General features: G+C 57.0%; 2 protein-coding genes across 9 annotated transcripts in view; one reads left to right on the top strand and one right to left on the bottom strand.

The window, feature by feature from the left end:
- UBE2R2 (ubiquitin conjugating enzyme E2 R2) overlaps positions 1-15,155 on the top strand; it is an 87,208-nt gene extending 72,053 nt beyond the window's left edge. The window contains exons 3-5 of the mRNA XM_038743664.1: positions 8,830-8,927; positions 12,568-12,702; positions 14,053-15,155. Coding sequence (XP_038599592.1) covers positions 8,830-8,927; positions 12,568-12,702; positions 14,053-14,272 — 453 coding nt within the window. The 3' untranslated portion in view covers positions 14,273-15,155. The remainder of the gene's footprint in view (positions 1-8,829; positions 8,928-12,567; positions 12,703-14,052) is intronic.
- A 3,712-nt stretch (positions 15,156-18,867) lies between these two features.
- The window catches only part of UBAP2 (ubiquitin associated protein 2), a 120,225-nt gene continuing 112,029 nt past the window's right edge, over positions 18,868-27,063 (bottom strand). For 4 of the 8 annotated variants that reach the window (XM_038743518.1, XM_038743524.1, XM_038743517.1 and 1 more), the window contains exons 21-30: positions 25,919-26,010; positions 24,993-25,043; positions 22,051-22,080; positions 21,663-21,741; positions 21,163-21,377; positions 20,903-21,002; positions 20,676-20,783; positions 20,465-20,532; positions 20,181-20,372; positions 18,868-19,751 (exon numbers count right to left, since the gene is read on the bottom strand). In XM_038743518.1, the coding sequence (XP_038599446.1) occupies positions 19,656-19,751; positions 20,181-20,372; positions 20,465-20,532; positions 20,676-20,783; positions 20,903-21,002; positions 21,163-21,377; positions 21,663-21,741; positions 22,051-22,080; positions 24,993-25,043; positions 25,919-26,010 (1,031 nt within the window). In that variant the 3' untranslated portion in view covers positions 18,868-19,655. The remainder of the gene's footprint in view (positions 19,752-20,180; positions 20,373-20,464; positions 20,533-20,675; positions 20,784-20,902; positions 21,003-21,162; positions 21,378-21,662; positions 21,742-22,050; positions 22,081-24,992; positions 25,044-25,918; positions 26,011-27,063) is intronic. The other 4 variants (XM_038743520.1, XM_038743519.1, XM_038743521.1 and 1 more) reach the window with 4 other exon arrangements.

Here is a 27,063-nt window from a genome sequence, read left to right as displayed (position 1 = left end):
TGCTCGGGTCGCCACGGCCCGGCAAGATGCTCAGAGCCGCACCCGCCTGTGGCTTGATGCTCTTCAAGCTCTGTCACGATATAACCAGTGCTGGGCAAATCAATCAGTCAGTGGTATTGAGCATTTACTCTATGCAGAGCATTGTACTGTGCACTTGGGTGCGTAAAGTACAACAAGTAGCAGACAGCGGGCCGTGAGCTGTAAGGCTGGATACCAAGCTTCCACAGAAAGAAGACATCCACAGGAAATTTGGTCACAAATGAACATAAGCAGTGCAGCCTAAAGAATAGAGTCTGAGCCCGGGAGTCAGAAGGACCTGGGTTCTAATGCCGGCTCTTCCACTTGTCTGCTGGATGACCAGCTAAGATACCTGCTGTGTGCCCCGGGGCAGGCCATTTAACTTCTCTGAGCCTCAGTTTCCTCATCTGTAAAATGGGGATTCATCGCCCGTTCTCTCTCCTACTTAGACTGTGAGACCCATGTAGGACAGGGACTGTGTCTGACCTGATTATCTTGTTGCTACCCCAGTGCTTAGAACAGTGCTTGGCACATAGTTGATGCTTAACAAATAGCCTTATTATTTTTGTTGTTGTTATTATTACATTTTAGCACCTTTAATACATTTGACAATTATTTTTTTTGTTCAAGTGTGCATGAACCACCCATTTGAGGAGTTTGGATGAGAGCGGAACGAGATGGGGACTTTTTTTAAATACAGGGGAGGGAGGAGCATGGTTGAAGGCAGAGGGAAGGAGAAGTTGGAGGTGGAGTGGTTGAAGATGGTCAGGGAGGGAATCAAAGTGGGTAAAAGGGATTTTAGGAGGTGAGAGGGGATGGAGTCAAAGGCCAGGGTAGAGGGAGTAGATTTTCATTCACTCATTCAATCGTATTTATTGAGCGCTTACTGTGTGCAGAGCACTGTACTAAGCGCTTGGGAAGTACAAGTTGATGAGAGCAGATGGGCCATCTCTTGACATAGCTAGGAAGGAAAAGAGAGTCGAGTTGGGATGGAATAGGGGAGGTGAGGGGGAACTGGGGAGCCCGTACCTGATAGTTTCAGTTGTGACAGCCAAGTACCCGGCAAAGTCGGCAGGTGCCAGAGAGGGTGAAGAGAGGGAACTGGGACTTCAGAAGGGTGTCATCGGGCTGGAATAGCTGGCGGGAGCTGTGGGCGTATGAGTCGATAGGAGAGGAGAAGTTAACATTGCTGGGAGGAAGAGACGGAAAGTGTCGTCAGCAGTGGCAAGTATTGAAAGGTCACGAAGTATCGGTACAAGTGGATCGATACTTCTTTGACTCCCCTTCCAGACCATAAGCTAGTTGTGGGCAGGGAACGTGTCCACCGACTCTGTTGTCTGGTAGTCTCCCAAATGCTCAGTACAGTGCTCTGCGTACAGTAAGCCCTCAATGAATACCACCGATGGATTGATCCCTGATAATGGTGTCATCTTTAAGATGTCGTCATCCGTATGGAGGAAAAGTTCATGTAAGTGTTTTAGGCAATCATTCCCTAGCACACTTGAGTCTCACTGAGGTTTTACCGTCAGATTCCGTGGTTCTGACTGCCAGAAGGTGGGACAGGTGCCTTGTATTGTCCAAGCGCTTAGTACAGTGCTCTGCACACAGTACACGCTCACTAAATACGATTGAATGAATGAATTTCTTATAGGGTTGGTAGGCTTTCTTTTTGTGTGTGTGTGATCATCTTTGATATGAGAAAGTATTTTCAGAAAAGAATGGCCAACTCGGGAAATAGTGGTAGACCCCCTCCCTGCGGGGGGTAGTGCCCCGTTAGGCTTTTTGCGATATCGTTATTCCTTTGCCCTGCCTCTTCTGAAATGCTGAGAACATTGGTATTAGAGGTTTTGGGGGGTGTTAGGAAATAGTCTGAGATAACCAAATCTTTTCAGTTAGGCAGTCGTCTGGTTTTAGATGGGCAACTTCAGTCACGGACAGCCTGAGCAATGAAAAACATGTAAGCTCCTTTGTTTTCCAACACTGCTACACTGCAGGCGCACGCAGACACACACACACTCACTCTTGCCATCCATTTGTGTTTTGGACAGCTAGAAAGAGATGGACGGCAGCAGACAGACTCTCCAGTAGCCTGTAAGCTGTTGCTGTTGTTCCCAGCCTTGCCCCCAGCTCACGTGTGCCCCGGGCTACCTGAGTTAGCAGCGTTCCACGGCCCAGGAAGTAACCGTTGGGAGGTCGTGCGGTGCCTTCCGTTCAGAGATTTTTCCGTTAGCCCTGCTTGTGGAGTCTCCAGTCAAATTCTCTGTGCAGAAGGTTCCCGGACCTTCTAAGGCCGTTAATCCTCAGCACTCGGTCAGTCGGCATGCCCAAGTGAGGCAGCTGGCATCGTTTGGGTACGGGTGGCTGAGCTTGGCACTGTTTTTTGGGGGAAGGAAGCATAACTCATCATTCAATCGATGACCCTTAAAGCGTGTGGCAGGGTTGGCTGTGGCACCCGCGACAGATCCAAGTCTGGGAGCCATGTAGGTCGACTCTCTGAACCGTTTCTCTGCCCGTTTAGTCCTTTCAAGGACGCGGTGTCTAAGAAATAGAATTCAGCAGAGACTTTGGGCTGGGTAAGATCTCTTTCAGGAGTTCGTGGCGCCGCACCGACTTTGCAGAGCGGTCCGAGTTCTCTTGCGTTTCCCTACTCTCATCTCCTCCCCGACCCTTCCCTGGCAGACACCACCTCCCTGATGCCACCAGCGGGAAGTGGTGCCAAGGCAGGCCAGCCACACCGGGTGGAGAAGCAAGGAGCTCATCCCACACGCGTGCCAGGGGCAAGAGCGGCGCCGGTATCGGGTGCCAGGTGCCCTGATGGTGGCTGCCGCTGTGCTGCATGTGGGCCAGGGAAGCAACAGGGCAGGTGGGAGCCTAGCCACCATGCCAGCTGTCGCAAGCCCATCTTGCGTACTCCACTCACGCGCCGACCAAAAAGCTCCCGCCCTTATGGGGCCATCCAGAGTGGGTGGGAATTCCCCTCCGTGCCCGCTGTGGCGAGGGGCGGAAATGCCCTCCCGGGGCGGATCGGGGCGAGGATTCTCCAGCCCTAACAGCGCGGGCGGACCGCCAGAGCGGCTCGAGTCTCTTTTCCCCTCTCCACTGGGGCTTCAAACCACATGTGTGGCTTTCTCGGGGTCAGCACTGTTTCTGCCACCTGATAGACGATCCTGGGTGTGCTGCCTGCTGATGCCCCTTACCCCGTCTCTTCTCTTCACCCACCACCCCTACCTCCCCTTCCTACCCAAGTGTGTTCGTTTTGACTTGGGCTAAGGCAGCTTTGCTGGTGCTGGGGGCAGCAAGAGCTATTTTATTCTCATGGCGTTTAAGTGCTCACTATGTGCCAAGCACCCTACTAAGCGCTGGAGTAGATACAGGATAATCAGGTTGCACACAGTCCTTGCCCCAATTGGGACTCAAAGTCTTAGTTGCCATTTTCCAGCTGAGGTAACTGAGGCCCAGAGAAGCCAAGTGACTTGCCCAAGGTGACTTGCCCTGACAATAGTAACAATAACGATGGCATTTATTAAGCGCTTACAGTGTTCAAAGCACTGTTCTAAGCGCTGGGGAGGTTACAAGGTGATCAGGTCATCCCACGGGGGGGGTCACAGTCTTAATCCCCATTTTACAGATGAGGTCACTGAGGCACAGAGAAATTAAGTGACTTGCCCAAAGCCAAACAGCTGACAGTTGGTGGAGCCGAGATTTGAACCCCTGACCTCTGACTCCAAAGCCGGGGCTCTTCCCATTGAGCCACGCTGCTTCTCTGACCGGCTCCCGTTATTCACATCCCCCTCCCAGCCCCACGACACTTGGGTACATATTTGTAATTTATTTGTTTATATTCATGTCTGTCCCCCCGTCTAGACCGTGAGCTCATTGTAGGCAGGAATGGATCTGTGTGTTATAGTGTACTTTCCCAAGCGCTTAGTACAGTGCTCTGCATACAGCAAGCACTCAGTAAATATGACTGAGTGAATGAATATGTATGTATGAACGAACAAACAAGTGGCAGAACCGGAATTGGAACCCGGGTCCTTCTGACTTCCGGGTGTGTGGTCTATCCATTAGGCCACACTGTCTCTCTTTTTCCCAAGTGCACTACTGCTAGGCCCCTCAGTGAAAGCGGTGACACCCTAAGCAGCCACCGAGGCTTGCCTGTGGGCCAGTATGTTGGGAAAAAGAGCAAGTCCTTGGTAGGAAGTATGGAAACTGCTGTTGAGAGGTGAAAGTACACAATCCTGTGTCGGCATTTGGGTGGATTTGCCCGGGTCCATTACCTCAGTTCTTCAGTTTCCTAAACTAGCTGGCACTCCTTGAGGCTAGAAAGGAAGAATAAAAGTCGACTCGGGTAGATGAAGTCCACCTCGTTAATGTGATTGCCTAGCTTTAGGACCTTTGAGAATAATGACTAGAGTAATATGTGGAGGAAAGATGCAGGTTGCTAATATGAATGTGCCCATGCAGACCTTTCCCAGTCTCGTTCCACTTCTTCCCTAATGCGCTTCAGATAAATGGGTCTGATCCCGTATGTCACCGCAGATTAGGAACCGGTTGGGCTTTGTAATTTTACAAATGGAGAGTCTGGCAGTGGCTTGGGGCTTACTGTACAGAGAGCTGCAGAATCAGGGTGAGAGAAACTGCTTGATTGGTTTTCGGGCGAAGTCAGCAGACTCCCATCCCCATGTTGGTACCATGCCTAACTGCAGGGGGAATAGTGGTTTTGGGGGGGTTTTTTTTCAAAGCCAAACACAGTTCCTCAGTATTTCTGACCAGTCATTCAGTTGATGTTTATCTTACTCAGCACTTGGTGTTGTGCAAAGCACTGAACTAAGCACGTGGGAGAGTACGACACAGTGGAGTTGGTAGGTACGATCCCCGCCCACAAGGACCTTCCAGTCTAAAGGTGGGATTGGAATGGCTGGGTGCGGTATTTACAGCACCTGAACCTAGGTGTATTTTGTTGGAGATAGGGTGTTCCTCTCCCCACCCCTCCGGTGTAACACTCTGTAGGGCGGTTTTGTGGAGCGCAAAAAAGATCGTATTAACCTTTTCGGCGAGCTGGCTGGTGCGGAATGCCGAAATGGTAAGAACGGGGAGTTTCGGTGAAAGGTTTGCCCAAGATGGGTAAGATTTACATTGTAGAACCCCGCCAAAGCTGCAAGTTTCATCTTGAGTTTTTAGATTCTTCCTGTGAACCAAAATGGCTCAGAAACCATGTGAGATGAATCAAGAAGGAAGAGTCATTGAAACTGGCAAGGGACCTAGATTTGGTTTTGAAATGAACTCGGAGTAGTTTTTGTTTCATTCGACGATCTTTTCACGACGCGTTTGAATGGTGCCGTAGAAAGCGCGGTCCTTCCATTGGCACCCTTGGATCTCATGCCATCTGCCTTTATCTCCATGCCGACGGGGTGGCCGAGCCGCCGCTCAGGAGAGCCACACGCGGCTCGTCTTCGCTTGCAGTGCAGCTCGTGCACGTAAAAAACGCGGATTTATTTTGTCATTGTGGCGACGGCGGGCTTCAACCCTGCTCCTGCTCCAGCCCTATCGGCAGTAGGCCACCCGGTCCCGCTGTCTTACTTGCCGTTGCCACCCACCTTTTGGGAATTCCTATTCACTGAGCCTTTTTTTCCTTTTCCCTCTTCTCTCACCCCTCGGTTTCACAGCCCACGGCTATGTCATGTTTTTGTCTTGCCGCTCTAAGGCTTAGAGGACTGGGCCCCCTGTGATGTCCCTTCTGTCTCAGAAGTGATGCAGTATCAGTCTATCAGTGGCATTTATTGAGCACTCACTACGGTCAGAGCACTGTACCAAGTGCTCAGGAGAGTACAATGTAATAGAGCCAGCGGACACGTTCCCGGCCCATAACGAGCCGTGAGGCTGATCTGGATCTGGCAGCCCTACCTGCCTAGAAGATCAGCATTGTACATTCACTGGCGTAAAAACTAAAGGGCGATGGGGTGATGGTCTTAAGATGGCAGTGACAGATGGGTGAACCTCAGCTGTGTGACTTTGGGGCCGAGAACCCGCGCGCTGAGGCTTGGGCCGCCCCCATTCCCACGCTTTTGACCCGCGCAGACAGCGAGCAAGGACGCGGGCAGGGCCGCGGCACGTAGTTAGGGGCACCAGAGTCTCCTTACTTCTGCGGGACCCACTGACGGCCAGAGGGACCACCACATGGGGCCGGGGCTGGGCCTCAGTACCTTAACCCAGCGGGGAGCCACTGTGGTCGGCTGTCCTTCAGGATTCGTGCCCCGTCGTGGAATGCCCCCGGTGATTCTTCAGTCAGAAACCTTCCCAGTTGAAGGCGTAACCCCGGCTGGCTTTCCCCTACCAGCTGGGTTTGGCCTCCCAATTTCCGGAGCTATACTCTTTCCATCAGGCCGATTCGATTTAAAACATAAATCGCACGACGTGCCAAACGTAATGTACTTGTGCTTATGGATTTCTTGGTTTTATTGGCCTTTTAGAGCCATGGTATGAGACCTGTAAACAGCTACAATAGTTTGGGGCTTGAAGAAGCTGCTGGGTGTTTGTGCTTTATGTAGGTAGCTATTCTCTTTAGAGTCTCAGCTACGTTGATTTAGTTCAGTCTGCCTTTAAAGTAGGGAAGGAGTTTTGGAAGGACTCAATAGATCGAGACTGACCGAAAGCTCCTTGTGGGCAGGGAGTGTGTCTACCAACTCTGTTGAACGCTCCTGCGCGCTTGGTACGGGGCTCAGCATGCGGTAAATGCTCAGTACCCTTGATTGATTTTAATAAAATGAGGATCTTGACATTTTTATCCATGCCAATGTCCATGTAGGATTGCTACACTGGGGCATCCTTGGTAAAAAGATCACTTCAGTTTTATTAGGATTCCTGATTCTGCCCATCCCAAGTAAATTCTGAAGTTTTTTTTTTCCACTTAGTGATTCCCTCTAAGGTTCCCAAGTCCCACTCTAATTCTTCCCTTGGAAAAAATGGAAAAGTTCAGAGCAGTCGTTCGATGTGTTCCCTCCAGGGAGGAGAGGGTCAGGGATGGAGAAAGGGGCCTGCATGTGTGAAGGGGAGAAGGGACAGTCATCAGGAGGGATGCAGCCAGAGGGTTAGGCGGGAAGAGTAACGAGGCAGCTGCTCTCCTTTTAAATTCCTTGGAAGTCTTCTCTGACCCCCTCCTCCTCCACCCCACTTTGAGCAGTACTGCTTCATTCTCCATAATCCCTGCTCTGCCACTTGTCTGCGTGTGGCCTTGGGCAAGTCACTTCACTTCTCTGTACCTCAGTTAACCTCTCCTGGTAAAATGGGGATTTTACCAGATGAGCCCCACGTGGAACAGCGACTGTGTCCAACCCGATTTGCTTGTATCCACTCCAGAGTGTAGTACGGTGCATGGCACAGAGCAAGCTCTTAACAAATACCATAATTATAGACTATTTTTAATATTCTCGTCTTCTCTCAAGTAACTTCTGAGCCTGTGTCTGGCTCTCAACGAACCCTTCTGCTCACTTCTGCTATTGTGCATCTTGTTAAAAGTGTCTTCTGGCTACTTGGAGCACAGAGTGGTGAAGACTGAGTATCTGACCTCTCCCCAGAAGCTTTTGCTTCTCTTTCATTTCCCTGGCCATCTCCCCAAGTCATTGGGGGGCTCATTGGACTTCTAGCACCTGGAATGTTCCTCCCCCGTGCCCTGTTCCCCAGTTTCAAGTTGGAATATCATTTGAGCTGGAGAAAGTCCCAGAGAAGGGCAGTCAAGATAACCAGAGCTCTGGAGCAATTTCTGTTGGAGATTAGGGACTATTTAGTCTAGCCTGGGAAGAGGTAGCTTGATTAAAGTGTACGTCCTTAATCAAGAAGGGGGATGGGTGAGGCATTGTTCGCCAAATCCCTTGAAACACATGGGTTCAGAATCAAAAGAAGAACTACTTCAGCCCCTGGCTGGAGAGCACGTGGCATTCATTACCACAGAAATTGTGCAGGAGGAAATATCACTCGGTCCAAGAAGGGCTCGGGAGGACTCGTGGATGAGAAACACGTTGTTGAGGACAAAACTTTCAACCTGCCCAACTTTCTTCCCTAACTATGAAGTTCCATGTCAAGGAACGTCCAATCACACAGTTCCTCTAGGCGTCCTGTCACCGTTGTCGGAGATGGTCGACTTAGATCGATGAGGCATTGGTCTGACCCCCTGGACCCGAGTAATTGGACAAGACCGATTGGATTTATGACGCAGCAAGGGAGATTTAGAGCTGGTATTAGAAAACTTTCCGAAATTAGAATGCAGAGTACTTCAAAGTGATACCCAGGTGGGTCTCAAGATCTTTCTCTAGAGATGTTTTTGACGCAAGTGGGTGGGGGAGAGAGTCTTTCTGGTGTGGCTTGGCGGGGGGAGCACTCCTGCGTCAGGGCAGTGAGACAAGGCAGGTGATTCTCGCCATCTTGCCATCGCCTCCTTTCTCCAAAGATGAATCTGAAGTGTGTCTACCAACTCTCTTGTCTTGTACTTTCCCAAAGGTTTAGTACAGTGCTCTGCTCACAATAAGCGCTCAATAAATACCATTGATGGTGACTGATAAAGTGCTTTTGAGAAGACTGAGACTCCATGAGGGATGTTTGCTGACTGAGGGAGGAAACCACCCCAGAAGACAGCGGAAGAGAAGCCAAATGCGTTCAAACGGGAATGTTCTAAAAAGAGATCAAACTCAGTTCAGCCTTTGTCCCTAAACTCAGCTGGAAGCCGCTTGGCATCAGACCCGCCGTCCCTTTCGGTTGGGGCAGCTTGTGCTTTGGGGCCCGTGTGTGATTACCGAGTCTGACATTTGTGTCTCTTAGAATGGAGATGTGTGCATTTCAATTCTTCATCCGCCAGTAGACGACCCACAGAGTGGAGAACTGCCCTCCGAGAGGTGGAACCCTACCCAGAACGTCAGGTAACGGGGGATGCTAGCAGAAATAGTGATGGCGGGGGGGGGGGCGGTGGAGGGAGGGGGAAGCCTAAAGCGAGTTGGGGAGGGAGAGGGGGGCACTCCATTCCCTGCTTTCCCTCTAGAGGGTGAAGTCCCATCTGGTCACAAGTCCAAAAATGGATTTTGAAACTGGTACAGATAACTTGCTTGCCTAGGCTTTTTAGCCTGCCAAGTGGACTCTTTGGAAACGTTTCACTCTGAAGTGTGCAGTTTCTTAAAGGAACAGTGGGAACTTTTGGATTTGGCATTTTCTGTCACAGGAATTTTCTCGCCAGGGCTCGTGTCCTGCATCGGTCTTCCCTGAGAACTTTGAGCAAGGGTTGAAATTCTTACAAAAACAAATTTCTGTGCATATTCTTCTTTTGGCACCAACTCCCCTTTCTCGCTTAATTCTCTGTGACCTGTCGCAGCCCGTGATGTGTGCCGACTAAGGGAGCGTTTCACTCCCCATGGTACGCAGCAGCATCTTAGAACATTTGGGGGAGAAAATTGAAGATTCTCACCCCCCCACCCCCCACAAGTCGAAGCTATAAAAGGATTTTAGATGTTGTAATTTCCTAAACTGGAAGTTGGCCAAGCAACACCTCTGCTGTTGTGAAAAGTGTCATGGGAGCATTACTTAGCACAAGCTGCCCAAATTCTGAGCCTCCTGGTCTTTTCCTCTCTCTCTCACCTCCCCTGGACCACCACAGTTCAGACTCTTTCCCCCAAGTTATTGACAAGGATCAGGTCTATCCAGCTTGTGGAATCGGACGGGACCACGGTCCCCTTGGGAGGGATTCCCCTCTCGCGACAAATACGACCACCCCCGTTAGCTGGGTTGCCGATGAATTCAGTGAGTCCATCGATAGTATTTACGGAGCACTTACTATATGCAGAGCACTGCACTAAGCACTCGTGAGAGTGTGCCATAACAGAGTTGGTCCTTGCTCAGAAGGAGCTTATGGCCTGGAGGGGAGGGCAGGCATTAATCAAAATATATTGAAAGCATTAATCTAAGTCAGTTGTATTTTTTGAGTGCTCACAGTGTGCAAAGCACTGTACCAAGCACACGTTTCCCACCCACAGTGAGCTTACAGCCTAGAAGGGGAGACAGGCATTAATAGAAATAAATGCACCTCTTTGGGCAGCAGCCCTCAAAGGAAACCAGCCGTTATTTCTTCCCCCATCCAGAAAATGAAATGACTAGTAGAGGCAGCGGTATTTTTGGAGCTCCTACTGAAGGCAATGCTAAGTGCTTGGAAAAGCACAGCAGAAGCAAACTACCATACGCTCCTTTAGCTATCATGCACGTCTGCCAGGTTACTGCATTTCTTCTCCATATTTTGTTGCCAACTTGTACTTCCCAAGCGCTTAGTACAGTGCTCTGCACACAGTAAGTGCTCAATAAATACGATTGATTTTCTGCTGCTACCATTGGGGTCTTGGAAGTTCTCCCTTTTCCACTGAATGTACGTGACCTGTGGCGCGTCTCCCTCATCAGATTGTAAGTTGCTTGAGGGCAAGGGCCTTGATTTTTGCTCCTAACTGTACACTCCTGCTAGGCCCTCAAATACTCGTGAGTTAACTGAAGCTTGGCTTGGCAGGATCCCCGAGTTCTGTCCCCTCACCACAACTAGGTGGAAAATGGGCCCTAATGAATTTTCAGGGGTGGATCTGTGGGCACAGCCTTAAGAGGAAATCAGTCGATCAGCGGTAAGCGCCTGCTTTGAAGAGTATAGTACAACAGAATTAGCAGACACGTTCATTCATTCACTTAATCGTATTTATTGAGCACTTACTGCGTGCAAAGCACTGTTCTAAGCGCTTAAATCCCCTGCCCGTAACGAGCTCGCGGTTTAGAGCTTGCATCAAGACTTCAGATTGTTTGGGAACAGCTGTCGTGTAGGCGAAAGGCAGCTGACCATCTCTGTGGGCACATAGCGAGGCTGGGACTGTCTCAGCCACTGAGGGGTGTGTGGATAAATTTCACCGCCACCAGCATCCTCTTCAGAGCAAAGAAGGATGGGATGGGTGCGTGCACGTGTGCACGCGCTTTTGTGTGTGTGTTTGTGTGTGTGTGTAAGAGAGATCAGAGCACCTTAGGTTTTCCAGTGAGTTGGAGTTGATTCCATTAAACAGCTCCCCTTTGCGTAGTGATGAGAGAAAGGACAGGAGAGCGGAGCTTCATGGGGGCCATCTCTGCTGTCCTGCTCACCCATCCAGGGGGTCCGCCAGAGGCGGGGGGGGTTCCCCCGTTAAGTCCGGGACTCCTCAAACTGAGCAGGCTGCTTCAGTTGGGCTCCTCCTTGGATCGCTCCACCATTTGTCCAAGGCGGGATTTCAGAGCCTTTGCCTGGGTCTTCCTGCCTCTTTCTGTGTGCATTCATTCTCTCCTTTTCTGAACCTTCCCCTCGGGAGCGGCTCTCCCTCTCAATTCCTCTTTTGCTATTACTCTTCAGAAGAGAAGGGGGATAGGGTGAACCCTAGTCCCCCATCCACTATGACTGTCAGCTCGGTCTGAGGGTCCTGGGAAGAGCAGGTGGAGTTTTTTCTGTGAGTTTCCGTGGTCTGGTGGCCTAAAACGGCAGAAATCCCTCCTCCTGCCTCGGTGGCAGCTTGGGCGAACCTACCGGGGCTCTCACCACCATTAGTTCTGGCGACGGCAGATTCTCCCCAGGTGCCCCCGGTCTGTTCGTTGAGGGAAGGATTTTGGCCAAGCTGTTGTGTAACCCCCCCTCCCTCCACCTCCACTCCAGCCGTGGGTGGTAATCCCCCCTGGCACTATCCCCGGACCCTGCTCTGCCCTTACTTTGAAGACGGTTCGTCATTCTGGGCGTCCCGAGCCGCCTCTTCCTTCTTCCCTCGCTCAGTCGGGTGTCCGTGACTCTCAGCGGTCCTTGCTTCCCCTCGCTGGGACCCCGCTGTGGGACGAAGCGGCACTGGCCTCTTGGGTTGCCCCGTTGGGGTCCTCTGACCCACTAAGTGGGTTTTTGGGGGGTTTGCTGTGGGGTCATGGGCCTTGAGCCCATTTCCCAGCAGTTCCCCCAGCCGGTTCGGTTTGGTGGCTGACACCTCATGGGCCCAAAATTCAGAAAAACCCACCGACTCTAGAGTGTGCGTGCTCTAGGCGTGTACTTGTAAAGATATCAGACAAGAACTGGATGTAAAATAGAATAAGTGATTGCAGCCTCTCCCCACCCCCAACAAAAAAACCCCCAAAACAAGCTTATCTAATATGATGATTTTGTGTACGTGTGGTTTTTTTTTTTTGGGGGGGGGGGGGGGGTATTTTTTTTTTTGAAGTAGTGGCCAAAGAAACTCATCTGTTGCCTTGGGTTCAAAAAGGCAGAATCCCTGTGTAAATTGCCCCAGGATTCCGGGACTGCAGGTATTGCTGTTGCCAACTTGTACTTCCCAAGCGCTTAGTACAGTGCTCTGCACACAGTAAGCGCTCAATAAATACGATTGAATGAATGAATGAACTTCAAGAGTGTTCACAGCTGACCCTAGACTGTAAGGTCGCTATGGGCAGGGAATGGGTCTGTTGTTGTGTCGGACTCTCCCAAGTGCTTAGTACAGTGTGCTCTGCTCTGATTAATTGACCAGCCTCTTGTTCTTCTAGGACTATCCTGCTGAGTGTGATCTCCCTGCTTAATGAGCCCAACACCTTTTCTCCAGCCAATGTGGATGCTTCAGTCATGTTCAGGAAATGGAGGGACAGTAAAGGGAAAGACAAGGAGTATGCCGAAATCATTAGGTAAGGAGCCCGGCAGCGTGATCAAAAACTCCAATCCCCCGGGAAAAGTCGGGGCGCTCTCTGCCGAGGCTCAGGTGGATCTCCGTCTGAGCTTCGTGGGGAGGGAGGGAGGGGGAGAGAGAAGGGGGATGAACGTGTATCGCCCACCTTTACGGGAACTGGACTGGGACGAGGGGCACCCGGGCTCGTCTCGGTCCTGCAGCCGATCCCCTTGCTGTGCTTTTCACTGGAAGCGATGGGAGGAGACGAGGAGGCGCCTTCGTTAATTGCCGTAAAACAAAGTGGACTCAGAGGAGGGGGGCTTTGCTGGGATGTTGTAATAATAATGATGATGATGATGGTATTTGTTCAGCGCTTACGATGTGCCAGGCACTCTACTGAGCGCTGGGGTGGATACAAGCAGATCGAGTTGGACACAGTCCCTGTCCCGTGTGGGGCTCGGTGTATCAATCCCCATTTTACACAGGAGGGAACTGAGGCCCAGAGAAGTGAAGTGACTTACCCAAGGTCACACAGCAGACAAGTAGCGGAGCCGGGATTAGAACCAATGACCTTCTGAATCCCAGGCCCGGGCTCTGTTTACTACGCCCAACTGCTTCTTGTGGGAAGCAGCGGGGCCTAATGGACTCTGGGAGTCAGAGGATATGTATTGAATTCCCAGTTTCATTAACAGCCTGCCGGTTGCCCTTGGGCAAGTCACCTAACTTGTCTTTGTGTCTCAGTTACCTCATCTGTAAAATGGGGATTATGACCCGGAGCCCCAGGTGGGACAGGGACTGGATCTGACCCAAATTGCGTGTTTCCCCCGCAGCGCTCAGTTCAGTGTCTGCCCCACGGTAAGCACTTTAGATACCACAGTTATTATCACATGGGACAACGGACTGTGTCCGACCTGAGCAGCTTGTATCTGAGCAGTTTGTATCAGCGCTTAGAACAGTGCTTTGCACATAGTAAGCGCTTAATAAATGCCATCGTTATTGTTATTATTATTACCCCAGGGCTTAGCACAGTACCTGGCACTTAATAAGCGCTCAACAAATTCCATAAAAACCCAACGACAACAAAACCTTTGTGATGAGTGCCAGATAACAGGCTAGCCCTCTCTCTGTCAACTCCCAACTTTTGAGTTAACCGGAGAGGATCGGCGTCTTGTGAACTGCGAATGACGCGGTGGCGGACCGGATTTGAGGGGCGAGCAGAGAGGCGAGAGAAAAGCTCTCCAGCGTCCGTCCTGTAACCGAAAGAAAGCGGCAGGATCCCTCCGGGGGTGACCCGGTACCCCAAGCGGGCCGGGAGAGCGCGGGGAACGGGGGGCCGGGCTGCCGTCATCCGCCGCCTCTCCCGTCGCAGGAAACAGGTTTTGGCGACCAAGGCCGAAGCAGAGAAGGACGGCGTGAAGGTCCCCACTACACTGGCCGAGTACTGCATCCAAACTAAAGTGCCTTCCAATGACAACAGCTCAGATTTGCTTTACGACGACTTGTACGACGACGACATCGACGACGAGGAGGAGGAGGAGGAAGACGCCGACTGTTACGACGACGACGATTCCGGGAACGAGGAGTCGTGACCTGCCCCCGCCTCGGGTCCCTGTACTGCCACCCACCCCCCACCCCCTCGGGCCAAAAGGAAGCAGCGGGAACCTCAGCGGCGGACCAGCGACGGAACCGTTACGCAGGGAGGGGTGGGTGTCTTACTGCCGGTCCCGGGTGTGCGGATCCGAGTTTGCTCCTTTTTACGGACCTCTTAACCGAGGGGATGCAGCCCTCCAGAATGTCTGAATCCTTGCGATCCTTTCCCCTCTTCCATCACTGTATTATGATTCTTTCTTTTTTTTTAAAAAAAAAAAAAAAAGGCAAAAAAAAAAAAAAACCAACAAAACCCCAAATTTCCTTCTCAGTTGGGTCTCTACAAGGCGTTCACAGAGAAACAGTTTTTCGGTCCGCGTTTAAGATTCCTGAAGAATTCAATACAGTCACTCAGACATTTAATGTATTTAAAGCGGGGAACTCATTGGGCAGTTGGGGTTACGAGAGTTCACAAGTGCTGCATTTATTGGATAGCGAGAGGGGAAAAAAAGAAAAATGAAAAAAAAAATTAAAAAAACCCTCACAAAACCAAACAAAAAAAAGAAACCAAACGAAAAACAAATTTGCCAAGGCTTAGCTGCTCTATTTACGATACTAGCGTGTGCACATTCGTTTAGCCTTGTGGTGGTTTTTTTCCCCCTTTTCGAAGGTGTGTGGGGCGGAGAGTGTGAGCTACTGTGTGCTGAGCTTGATGAAATGTGTTACTGAGAGGTACAGTACTCCTTTTCAGCCTCCTGAAAACAATCTCATCGTCCGGACCTCAGCTACCCTGAGGCCGAGAGGAAAGGAAATCCGATTTTTGCTTTTGAAATCTGACTAGGATCCAAAGCCTGAAATAAACATTCATACTTTACGGAGAACCGAGCCCTTGGTTGCTGTTTTCTTGTTCAGGTGGGTGGCCCTGTGGCTTGGTTGGTGTTTTTGTTCTTTCTCTCTCTCGGTAGGTGGAGGGCAGGGTGGGGGCTTCGGGGCTTGGGGAGGGTGAAGGAGCGTTAGGCCCCGGGTGTCTCTGCTTGTTCCTTGCTGGCTCGGGGCCTCCAGGCCCACCGTTCCCTGTAGGGAAAAACCCCACTCTGCCCAGAGGGGAGGTGTTGGGGTTTCAAGGAAGAGGCCGGGAATGAGGTCTGGGCCTTTTTATTCGGCTGTTGCCCCCTGTAACGCCCAAGATGGAACAGATAGTCCAGGGCTGCCTTCTGGCAGTCCTCATCCGGATAAAGGCGGCCTGCCTGCCTCCCTCCGGCGGCGGGGCAGCGCGGGTAGGGTCCCGGCTTGCGGTGGAGGGGGAGACGGTGGCCAGGTCAGATGAGCGGCGGCAAGCCAGCGGACCTGCCCAAGGGCAGTGGGAACGGCAGGGAGAATCCCTCCCTCTCCCGATCTGTCTCTAGAGAGGGGGAGGCGGGAGGGGTTCCCAGGGGAGAGCGGAGCCTAAACTTGCCATTTCTCTGAACTATTCCCAGTTGACCCGGCGGCTGCCCCAGCTGAGGTCCGTGTCGTAGCAGGTTCCGTCCACCCGCCGCTCGGGCGTTCGGGAGTGTGTCCTCCCGAGGGGAAACCATCCCCCGAATCGGAAAACCTCCCTCTCCCAGCCCCCGGGGGGTGGGGAGGGAATGGAACAGCAGGGGACCCCCCGGCCCGCCCACCGCGGTCTTCCCACGGTGTGGGTCGGGGGGCACGCTCGCCAGGAAGGACCGATGGACCGGCGGTGCCGCGCGGGAGGGACGTTTGGCCCTTCCGAATAGCCGAGCTTCCCCACGCCTTCTGATGATCTCAGGGTTTTCACTAGTTCCTCAGCCTTGCCCTCTGTGGTCCCGTCTTCCCCGACCCCGCCGGGGGCCGATCCGGTTGGGAGGAGTCGGCGCGGAAGCAGGCCTAGGGGGTCGGGTAAATTGGCCGAGCGGAGCGCTTGGCGGGGCCCTCGGTTTCCCCTCCAGCCGGCCCTTTCCCGCAGAAGGGGGTGGGGGGAGGGAGGATTACAAATTTGTGTGTTGATTTGAACTTTCCAACACGTGGAGGTCAGACTTGAGATGGGTGAGGTGCCTCCTCACTCTCCCCAGGCTTCCCCAGGGAGCAGCTGCTTGTCAGCCCAGGATCGGGGGGTCCTGTTCATTCATTCAATAGTATTTATTGAGCGCTTACTGTGTGCAGAGCACTGTACTAAGCGCTTGGGAAGTACAAGTTGGCAACATACAGAGACGGTCCCTACCCAACAGTGGGCTCACAGTCTCGTCTCCCGGATAGATTCCGGCATCTCTCCCTCGCTGCCCGGGATCCTTCCCCTCCCGATAGGAGACGCCGGGCTCCTTTCCGCCCCGTCCCGGATTTTGCTGAGCCCCATCTGACCGCCCCCAAATCCCCGGGACTCAGGAAGGAGACACCCGGTAGAAGGGGTCTACGGGAAGATGTCGCCAAGGGCAGCAGAGGTGCACTCAGGAAAGTTGTGTGGGGGTGTGTATGGGGGTGGACAGATGGACACAACGCTGTCGAAACGGCTCTGTGGAACTCATCCCATCCTCGAGCCAAATCCTTTGTTCCCAGGACTCGTCGGGTACTCGTCGTTTTGGGAAGCGGCCTGTGCTTCCTAGGGGAAACGGACGGGCTTTTCCGCGGCGGGTCGGAGGAAAGACGCTTAGAGTAACTTGGCTGTGGCCCAGTTGTCCTGGTGATTTAGTCGGAAACGAGTTCACTGCGTCTTTCGGGATCTGTTTCCCCTTGTGCTATGGCAGTGTCCACTGCGCTCCAATGATGTGCGTTTTTCAGGCTTGGTGTTTTAATAATGCATTATCACGATTTTGTTGTCTATCTTTTAAGAACGATTCCAAGAGCCTTTTCCATTAGCTAGATTAGTGGTTTCTTTTCCTTCTTTTTCCTCCCCCCAACCCCCTTCCTCCTATGTATCATTTGCTTGTTTCCTCGCAAGTTGGTTTTTTCCATTGGCTAGATTAGTGATTTCTTGTCCTTCTTTTTCCTCCCCCCAACCCCTTCCTCCTATGTATCATTTGCTTGTTTCCTCGCAAGTTGGGTTTTTTTTTGAGATTTGAAATTGATCTATAAAGTTACTTAAAAGATTGAGGGAAACAGTGTTTACTTGGACTGTGCATTCATTCCTTGACTTTCCCACCATCCTTCCCCATCCCGTTGAGCCACAAGGTTTACAAAATTCAGATGCAACAACCCTCTTGGGCAACTGGTAGAAGGCGCCAGACTTTCTAGCTGCCATTCCGGATGGTTTCCTTTTCTTGGGTCTAATTTACCTGAAATCAATTAACTGATGCATTTTGTGTTGTCTCCCCCACCTTCTTCGGTAAACTGTTTTCTTTTTCTGCACATGTCTACTAATAAAAGGTGAAATAAAACATAGCTGTATTGTTACTTCCCCACCGAACTAACCCCGTCTTTCCTCCGTGTGAAGAACCTCCTCTGCTGGGATCTTCGTTCATTCATTCATTCATTCACTCGTATCTATTGAGCGCTTACTGTGTGCAGAGCACTGTACTAAGCGCTTGGGAAGTACAAGTTGGCAACATCTAGAGACGGTCCCTACCCAACAGCGGGCTCAGTGTCCGGGCAGAGGACCTGTCTGCTGTTAAGTGATTACATTTACCCTCCCAGATGGGTTGAACTTTTCATCTGAGAAGGTGATTGGGACGGGTGAAGCAGGGTGGCTCAGTGGGTAGAGCACGGGCCTGGGAATTAGAGGTCAAGGGTCTTAATCCCTGCTCCACCACGTACCCGCTTCGTGACCTTAGGCAAGTCACGTCCCTTCTCTGGGCCTCTTACCTCGCCCGCAAAATGGGGATTACGAGTACGAGCCCTGTGTGTCCAGCCTAATTTGTATCTACCCCAGGGTTTAGAACAGTGCTTAGCACATAGCAAGCGCTTAAAAAGCGCCGTAATTAATAACGGCGGGTGGGCCCAACAGCCTCTGCTTCCTCACCCCGCTGAGCCACTTCCACTCCTCCAGAGATGCGGGGAGCGAAGATGGGGCGGTGGAGGTGTCATCTCTGAACGGTTTTGCTCGGGACTTTGCGAGGGCACGGTCCGGATCCGACTGCGCCCGAACGGGGTTATTTCCAATCGTTTTCATCTCGGGCTTCTCGTCTGTAAAGTTTTATTCGCAGCCCAGGAAGCCAGAGGGTGGCTGTGGGCACCAGCAGCCCGCCACCAACCTGTGGTTGGGGGGCGAGGGGAGAAAACAGCCGGGAAGTGATGAGGATTGGGCCCTTCAACCAAGTCCCGGCAGCTGGGGGAGCCGCCTTTCAGTCTCCCCATCCGTCCCCCGGCTTACCTTGGGGGAGCGAGAGTGATCGGTTTTAACTCCTGCCGGTTGACGAGCAGCAGATCTGATGGGCCCGGGAGGCCTCCAAGGTGAGGAACCGTCCCCTCATCCCCGCCCTCCGCACCACCGCTTTGTCCAGGGGGTGCCGAGGGTCCCGGCGGAGTTCCTCACTGCCGCGCTGCAGTCCTTGCCGGGCACGGGGCGAAGCGGGATTGGTGGCGGAAGGGAACGGGAGCAGCGATGGGGGGGGCACACGTGCCGTTCCCAGACAAGCCACACATGCCGTTGATTACTCTCAGAACTTTATTGGGTGGATAGGGGCTAAAAAGAACTGAAACAAGTCACCAAACTGGTGGCGGGCGTCCGGCAGGCCCGCCCGGGGCTGGGATGGGGTGGGAGGGAAGGAGGGAGGTGGGCCTGCCGCCGCCACCGCCGCCCCCGCCACGGGCCGGAGCCACGGCTGACGACGGCCGAGTTAAGAAACCGCTACGTCGGGGAGCCTCTAGGTATGAAAAAGGTTGCGGAGCTGCTGCCCTGGCGGCCGCCGGCTCGAAAAGAAAAGCGGGGCGGCCGGAGGGCCCCCACCAGCGGGTCGGTCCCCCAACGGGCTGAAAAATTAAGTTCTTCCAAGTAACGGCGGGGGCAGGTGGGGGGCAGAGGCTTCTCGTTCGGCCAGGTCGGCGGTCACCTGCCCTCAGTGGGGGGCCCGTCCCGTCCCCCCGCAGCCCCGCCTGCCTTGGGGGCCTCACAGAGCCCAAGGCGGCGGGGGGGTAGGGGAGGGTGTGGGGGAGAGGAGGGGATTCACCACCCCCACCCAGAGAAAAAAGGCTGCGGGTGGCGGACACCACATTTAGGCTTCTATTACATTTACAAATACATACATAAATATATTACATACAACAGCAAATCAAAGGGGGGAGGTTTGGTGGAGGCGGGCGGGGACCAAGGCCCGCGGCGGCGGCGGGGCGGCACCCACGGAGCCGTTTGGCGCTCACAGTTACTTCTTCCTCTGTCGCTATTCGTCTGGGAGCAGGCTGGGGGTCCCGGCGGGGCCGGGCTTCGGGGGCCGGGCCGCCCCTCTCGGCGCCTCAGTTTGTCCAGTACGGGGAGCTGCCGTACGCGCTCTTGTTGGCCTGAGACTTTGGTTGCATGGAGCTGGGCTGGCTGCGCTGGCCCGAGCCCCCCTGCGGACGGACCCGGGGAGAAGGCGCCCGTCAGGCCCCCGACGGAGAACCCCTACCGCGGCTCGCTCCGCCACCACCTAGCCGGCCGTACGTTCGGTCCCTGCACCGCTCGCATCCCCCTTCTACGGCTGCTGCCCACGAGCCCCCCGTGGGCAGAGAACGTGGCTCGCGCTCGTCACGCACGGGGCACCGTGCCCAGCGGGACCTCTCTAACAGGAGAGGCACCAACCGGCTGTAGCCAAGGTCTCTCGGGACGAGGGTGCCGGGGCCGACTCCAGGCTGCCCCCGTCTCCGTGCCCGGGCTGCGGCTCCAGCTCCCTCCCTCTCCGATTCCCAATGGGAATCCCCGTGTGCTCCCCCCCCCCAGCGGCCCCCAGGGCGGGGCGGGGTGGGGGAAGCCGGCCGTCCATCCGCGAAGCGCCCTCTGACCTGTCCGTCCTGCTGCAGGTGGTGGGGCAGCATCTGCGAGTGGGGCTGCTGGTGGGCCGGCAGGATGTGCAGGAACGGGGCCGGGGCGTAGCCCGGGGCCGCGCCGGGGTTCAGGGGCCCCGTGGACCCCAGGGCAGAAGGCAGGCTGAACGGCGGCGGGGTCCCCGCGTGGAACCCCTGCTTGTCGAACGTCTGCACGACACGGGCGGGAAGCAGGCTCAGAGCCCGGCCCCGTCTCCCCGGGACCCCGCCAACCCCGCCCCGCGACGCACGCGCACGCTCACCTGAGTCTTGTTGTAGGCCGAGCCCGTGAGGTCAGGCACACCTGTGTTGCTTGAGGTTACTGCCACCCCTGCAAAGTCAGAGGCAGCTGTTCCCCCAGGGCGGGAACCGCACCCGGGGCCCATTGGGACCCGCCCTGGGCACGAGGGTTCAGAATGGGCACGGCCGTAGGGTGAGCCCGGGGCGTGAGGGGGACGGGCGCCACGGGATTACCTTTCCCGGGTCCGGGCCCAGCAGACTTGTTTTGTGCTTGAGATGAGCCGCTGTAGCCTCCTTTCCCGTAGTCTCCCGCCGCCGTCCCTTGCGTCAAGTCGTCGTAACCTGCCGCGGGAGACGCCGACGGGGGTCGAGGAAGAGGTGTCCGCTCCCCGCCCCCTCCGCCCCCCGCCCCCTCCGCCCCCCGCCCCCTCGTCCCCCTGCGGCCGGCCCGGCCTCCTCACCTGCTCCGTAGCCGTGCTGGCCGTAGCCGCCGGCCTGCTGGAACGGGGTGGTGGCCGTGCTGAGACTCACGCCGTGCTGCTTGGTGGACGCCGGGGGGACCTGAGGAGCGGGGAGGCGGCTGTGGCGGGCGGAGGGGATCGGGGCGGGACGGTACCCCCCCTCCCAGCGGTCGCCCGGGAGGGGACGCCGCCCCGAGGCAAGGCCTTACTGGAAGGCCGGGGGGGTGGGGGGCTGGGGCCGGCGGCCCCCCGGTACTCACAAACATGGTCGGCCCGTACTGGAAGGCACTGGGCACCCCCGGGACGCCGGCGTAGTATGGCAGGCCGGTGTAGCTGTAGCCGGGCGGCAGCGTGGGGTTGAGGAAGGGCTGCTGGGCCGTGTGGTGACTCTGGGACTGGTTCTGCTGCGGCTGGGCCAGGGTGGTGGCGGGAGCCGGCGACGCCGAGTCTCCCCGGCCAAACTTACTTACATCACCTGAGGGGGAAGGTCCGCGGCCCACGGCCCGCCTCAGTGCCACCCCCCCGCCGACTGTTCTTGGGGTTCCGTGCCCCTCGCGGTCCCCCCACCCCGGCCGCTTTAGCGTTTCGTTGTTCCGGACGGGTCCCTCCCCCGACCTTCTACGTTCAGGGAACGGTGAGCCCCCGGAGGGGTGGGGTCCGTGCCTAACTCCCACCCGGGCATCCTCCCCCAGCGCCCAGCACGGTGCTCCACGCACGGCAGGCGCCGGATGAATACCGCCTCTCCGGGGGCGAGACCAACCTGAGTACGGATTGCTGGCGAGGCCGCCGTCTCGGCCCGTGAGGGTTGCCGGAGCGGGGAAGGTGATCCCGTAATAATCCTGGAAGACAGGCCGGAACGCTGCCGTCAACGAGGCCGGGCCCCGGGCCCCGCCACGGGACAGCCGAGCGCCGGCCGGCCCCGCTCCCCGCCGCCACGCGCCGCCGCCGGGGGCAGGACCAGGGGCCGCGGGGCGGGAGGACCCCTGGGGGGGGGTGGGGGGGGGACTGGGCTGGGGGGGCGGGCCCGGACCCCCGCGGCTCCGCCCCTCCTCTGCTCGGCTGCGAATGCCGCAGGCCTGGGCACTACCCTCGGTCCGACTCGAGGGACTCGGGACGGCAGCTGAGAAAGCGGATTGAACGGTACAAACCTGAAAAGGAGTCATCAGAAGAGGAGGTGCCTAAAGGGTTAGAAAGGGGACAGCATGACTTAGTTTGGGCTCCCGGTCCAGGCTGAGGGGCGAGCCCCCGCCTAACTCTAAGGGGGGGAAAGGAGGGGCGTCTGGAGGGGCGCGGGGTTGGGTGGAGGATTGCGTCTTCTCGGTGGACGGGCTGGGCGCTGGCGATGCCGCCCCGAGCCCGGGAGGGAGGAAACGGAGGAAGCCCGGCGCAACGGAGCCGCTCGGTGCCCGGGCCTTGGCGGGCCTCGGACAGCGGGGGCGGGGGGAAGAGGGCCATGGGAGGGGAGCGAGCAAGGGGGTGAGGGGGCAGGCACCGGAACCGAGAAGCCAGGAAGCCTGAGGGGTCGGGGGTGGAGGGGGCCCTGCCCGGCTCCTGAGAATCCCCACCTTCTCTTCCCCCAATCCCCCCCGACCCGGGAGCCGAGAATTCCTGAAAATTCCTCCGCCGTGCCCCGGGCCCCTGTCCGGTGCGAGCTGGGAGACCCGGCTGCCCCCCGGGCCTCTGAGTGCCCCAAGCGTTCTGGGCCGGGCCGCTTAACCGGAAGATTCGGGGGCGGGGAATCGGAAGAAAGGAAACTCAGTCTGAAACGGGCAGTCGGCCCTTCCGACGCCAGCGGGCGAGGGGGACTCTCAGTTCCCGGAGAGCTCTCGCCTCCGCCCGGTGCGGGTGGGGGATGACCCGACCTGAGGAGGCCCCGGGAAGCCGGGCCCGGCGATCCTCGGGCCCGGTGAGACGATCCCCTCCCCTGGCCTCCGACACGGCCCCCTTTGGGCCCGGGGGACTGGCGAGAAGCTCAGGGGTTAAAAAAACCGACCCCGTCCAAAGATCCACCACGTTCAGCTGCCGACCGCATCGACGGCGGAGAAGCCGGGCGTGCCCGGGGCCCGTTCGCGTGGGGTCGGAGCCGGGAGCGAGGGAGGGGGTAAGGACGACGGCCCGAGCGGGACTTCCAGTCCAGGAATGAGTTGGCCCGACTCTCGCCCGGCTGCCGGTTCATCGGCTGCGGCTTCACACACCGCTTGCAGATCATTTGATGCCTTGTCCCAGGTGGCGGTGCCCCGGGGAGGGCGGGGAGGGGATCCCTCCCCACCTTTCCCACTGCTCCCCCGGGGCCTGGACTTCCCATTTGCTCAACTCTGCCTCAGTTCACCAGTATCACTTGGAAACGACTGGCTCGGGCTCCACTGCAGAGAGATATCTTCGGGGAAGTTTTGCTTTCTTCTCCCACCCTGGGAAGGCGGGACGGCCCGAGCGCGTGAACGTGTCCTGGCCGCGAGCTCCGGGGGCCAAGCCGGCCCCGGTCCACTGCCGCCTTCCAATCCGTCGGCCGCGTTCCTCCCTGTTTCCGCTAGAGATGCCGCCTCGTCCGCTCCTCTCCCGGGCTGGAAGTCGAGAAACCATCCGGGCCCCAGACTGAACTGAGCGGGCGGCAGCCTCGGGGCCGAGACTTCGGAGGCCCCTCCTCACCACGGGCTCAGATTCGGGACCGTCGGTCCTGCCCTTCGGCTCTGGCCCGGGATTGTGGAGAACGCATTTGGGACGGAGGGGAAAAGCCCGGTGCAGCCAAAGGGCCCGAGGGGGGTTACCGCCAATCCGTCCCCGTTCTCCGTCCTCCTCAGTCTTCCCAAGTGGAGGCCCGCTCTCACTCCCTCCCGCCCACGTGCTCCGTGGGTCCGGGGCGGAGGCGGAGGGGGGCCCTTCCGTCTCTTTCCGAGGGGCCCCTCCGTCATTCCCGGGGGGCCTAGGAGAGGGCCACCGGCGGGGTCTTGGGAAGAGGAGGAGGAGGAGGAGCCCTGAAGATGGATGAGGCTCTTTAGGCTCAAAAAGGAGGAACTGGATCAAAAAAGTACCGGAGGTTAACGAATGACCAAATGGAAAATGAAAGCGACGCCTCCTCAAAAGGTGCAGAAGAGGGGGAAATTCTTGAAAACCAAACAATGATGAAAGGAAAATGAGCCGGTGAATAAAGCCAGGGCGCCATGGAGCCGGCTCACCCACAAGCCGGCCGCAAGTCGGTTGGTCGGTCGGTGGGTGGTCGGGCGGGCATGGCTCAACGAGGGCTGCTGAGAGCCTGGCTCCTTCTGCTCTTCTGGGCCGGGGCCTCTTCCCCTCACTGCTCCGGCCTGTGGCACCAGCTCCCGCGGGGCCTCTCGCGCGCCTTGCAGCTCCTGGACCGGTTGGCCGGCAGGTTCCCCCTCGAGTGCCTCGGGCTCGAGGGGAACTTGCACTTCCCCCGGAAGGTCTTCGGGCCCGCGCGGCCCCGCCGGCCCAACGCCGCGCTCATCGCCCAGCAGGTCTGCCACCAGGTCCTCGACGTCTTCAGCCGAAACCTGCCCCCGGCCGCCTGGGCCCGGGACAGCCTGGAGGCCTTCCTGCGGCTGCTGGATCGGCAGGCGGAGCGGTTGGGGCCCTGCGGGGCGGGCCGGGGCGGCCCCCGACCCGCCGGCGGGAAGCTGAGGAAGTACTTCCGGAGGGTCCAGCGTTTCCTGAGGCGGGGCAACCACAGCGACTGCGCCTGGGAGATCGTCCGGGCGGAGACCCGGAGGGGCCTGCAGCTGACCGAACTCCTGGTGGCCCGGCACGGGACCGCCCCCGGCCGTTTCTGACTCCGCGCCAAAGCGACAGCGGGTGTCCCTCGGGCATCGAGTCTCTGTTTCGAAAAACCTTCTCTCTCCTGCCTTCCTCTCCCTTCACCGGCTCCTGGGTCCTCTGAGGAAGCGGCACTCCACAGAGACCCAACGGCGCCCAGTGACCTCAGCCAGATCCACCTGAACGGCAGGGTCAAGGGAAGAGGAAGCGGGCGGCTCCCGGCAAGAAGGGCAACCCTCCCGTCCCCCCACACACCGGGCTTCCTCCGGCACAATGGGCCCGGTGGGCACAACGGGCACTCTCGCGACCACGTCTGACTTACCATCGGCAGCCTGGACTGGAGCATCTGGAGATCGTCGTAACCATAAATCTGCTTGAAGACACAGTAAGGAGACGAAGCCATCGTATCAGTCCTTGGCGGCACCGGAGCGGTCCGAGGCCCCCTTTCAGGTGCCCCAAAACTCTGGCCGGGCCCGTTCCCCCCGACCCCAGGGGGCACAGCGCTCCTCCACCTTCTCCCCAAGGATGGGCGGGCTCCCAGAGACTGTCCAGAGAACACTGGTGAGACTGTGGGCCGGGGGGTAGAGGACGGAAGGACTCTGATTACTAGTCAGCTCCAAGGCAGAAGTACGAGCCGCGAGGGGGGCGTGTTGCTTGGCAGACACGGAGGGTCCGTGCTCCCACCGGCCACCCGGGGCTTGGCCACTGAGGCGTGGGATCCGGCGCCCCGCGTCCCGCCCGCCATCCAGCAGCACCCAGCAGGTACCCGAGCCGCCGCTTTGTGGGCTGGGGATCCCCCACGAAAGCCCTGGCCTGCACCCGATGGTGTGCGGGGGAGAGACCTCATCTACCCTCCCCAGCTAGCCGGAGCAGTGCCTCCCAAGACCCCGCCGTCGCCCTCAAATTGCCGGACCGTCGTGGAGCCGGGGCGGGCAGCGGGACGCTTGGCCGAGCGGCGGGCTCTGACCACCGGCGCTCCCAGGGCCGCGGGGGAAATGGAGCCTCTGGAGAGGCGGCGGCAGATGGGGAAAGGAAGTGCCTTGGAGGGGGCGGGCTGGCTCCCAGCAGCTCCTTGCCCGCTGACTCTCGATTCCCGGGGCTTTCCACAGCCACTCTCGGGGGCTCCTCCCCTTTCCAAACCCGCCGGGACGCTGGCGAACCAGCAACACCCCCGAAGCCGCCCCCAAGCCCATCTCGGACCCGGGCCCTTCACGCGCCAGACTGAGAGAGTCCAAGCTGAGGGCTTACTGGGTAGGCGGGCAGGAGTCCTCCGGGGCCCACGATGTACTGGTTGTGTAACAGCGGCGGGACTCCCTGCGGCAGGTTTGGGGGAGCTTTGCCTGGGAAAGCAAAAACCGAAGCGTTCAGAGCCGGCTGGTGCAGCCCTGGTGACCAAGAGGTACAGGCCTGGCAGATTCGGGCAGGGGAAGGGAGGGAAGTGGCGTGGGCACCCGGGTCGGACCCACTGGAGGGAAGGGGATCCTCGGGGGCCTCTTGAGGCTGAGGGTGGGTGGCAGAAGGAACTCACGGCAGTCCACCCACCCAGGTACGCAGGGCACTGGAAGAGCAGGGGGTGGGGATGCGGGTAATGAGAGAGACAGGTGGTGGGCACGCATGTACGCGCGCGGGTATCCGCGCTGGCATGTTCTAAGAAGGGAGGACGGTCGGGAACTGGGGGCCCGGAATAAAGATAGCCTTGAGCGGATAGCGGGGAGGTGTGGAAGTCAAGGGGGAGCAAACGTTCTTCCTGATGTCCTCCTGGCCCAGGCTAAGACAGACTCCACCCGGTTCTTCTCCTCCCGCGATCAGTCCCTGCCCCCGTTTGCTGGTTAGGTGGGTTGATTCCCTGAACGCAGGGTCCCGGGAACCAAGCCCGCCGGGAGCCAGGAGGCTTCCGAATTCTCGCGTGAGCAGAAAGGGGGTTAGGGGGTGGCCGGATGCAGGGGACAAATCGTTTAAGTGGGTCCAAACCCTGGAAGGCCCCACCCGACCCGACTCAGAGACACGCTCACACTTCCCAAGCGCTTAGTCCAGTGCTCTGCACACGGTAAGCGCTCAATAAATACGATTGAATGCCCCTGCTTTGGCAGGGAGTAAACGAGGATGCCGCCCCGTCCAAACCTCCCTGCCTGACAAGGGGCAGCAGGGACTGATTCTACCTCTGAGCTGTGTGCTTGGACCCACCAGCCCTCCGTGGGGAGGGGGTGCGGCCATCTGGGTTGGGGCGATTTGGGGACCATCCCCTCACCACGCCCTCTCTGGGAAACCCAACTCAGGGGAACAATCGAGGGAAAACAGGCTTCTCGATCCAATTCAGCCGCTGTCCGCGACACGGAACCCAAGGAATGCCCCAGGAACCCAGGAGCAGGCCGAGAGGACCGGAGGGACGGAGG

Source organism: Tachyglossus aculeatus, chromosome 3, assembly GCF_015852505.1.
Source record: "Tachyglossus aculeatus isolate mTacAcu1 chromosome 3, mTacAcu1.pri, whole genome shotgun sequence".
NCBI classification, from domain to species: domain Eukaryota; kingdom Metazoa; phylum Chordata; class Mammalia; order Monotremata; family Tachyglossidae; genus Tachyglossus; species Tachyglossus aculeatus.
The sequence above is the reverse complement of the archived record's forward strand: the minus strand, read 5'-3'. Positions and strand labels throughout refer to the sequence as shown.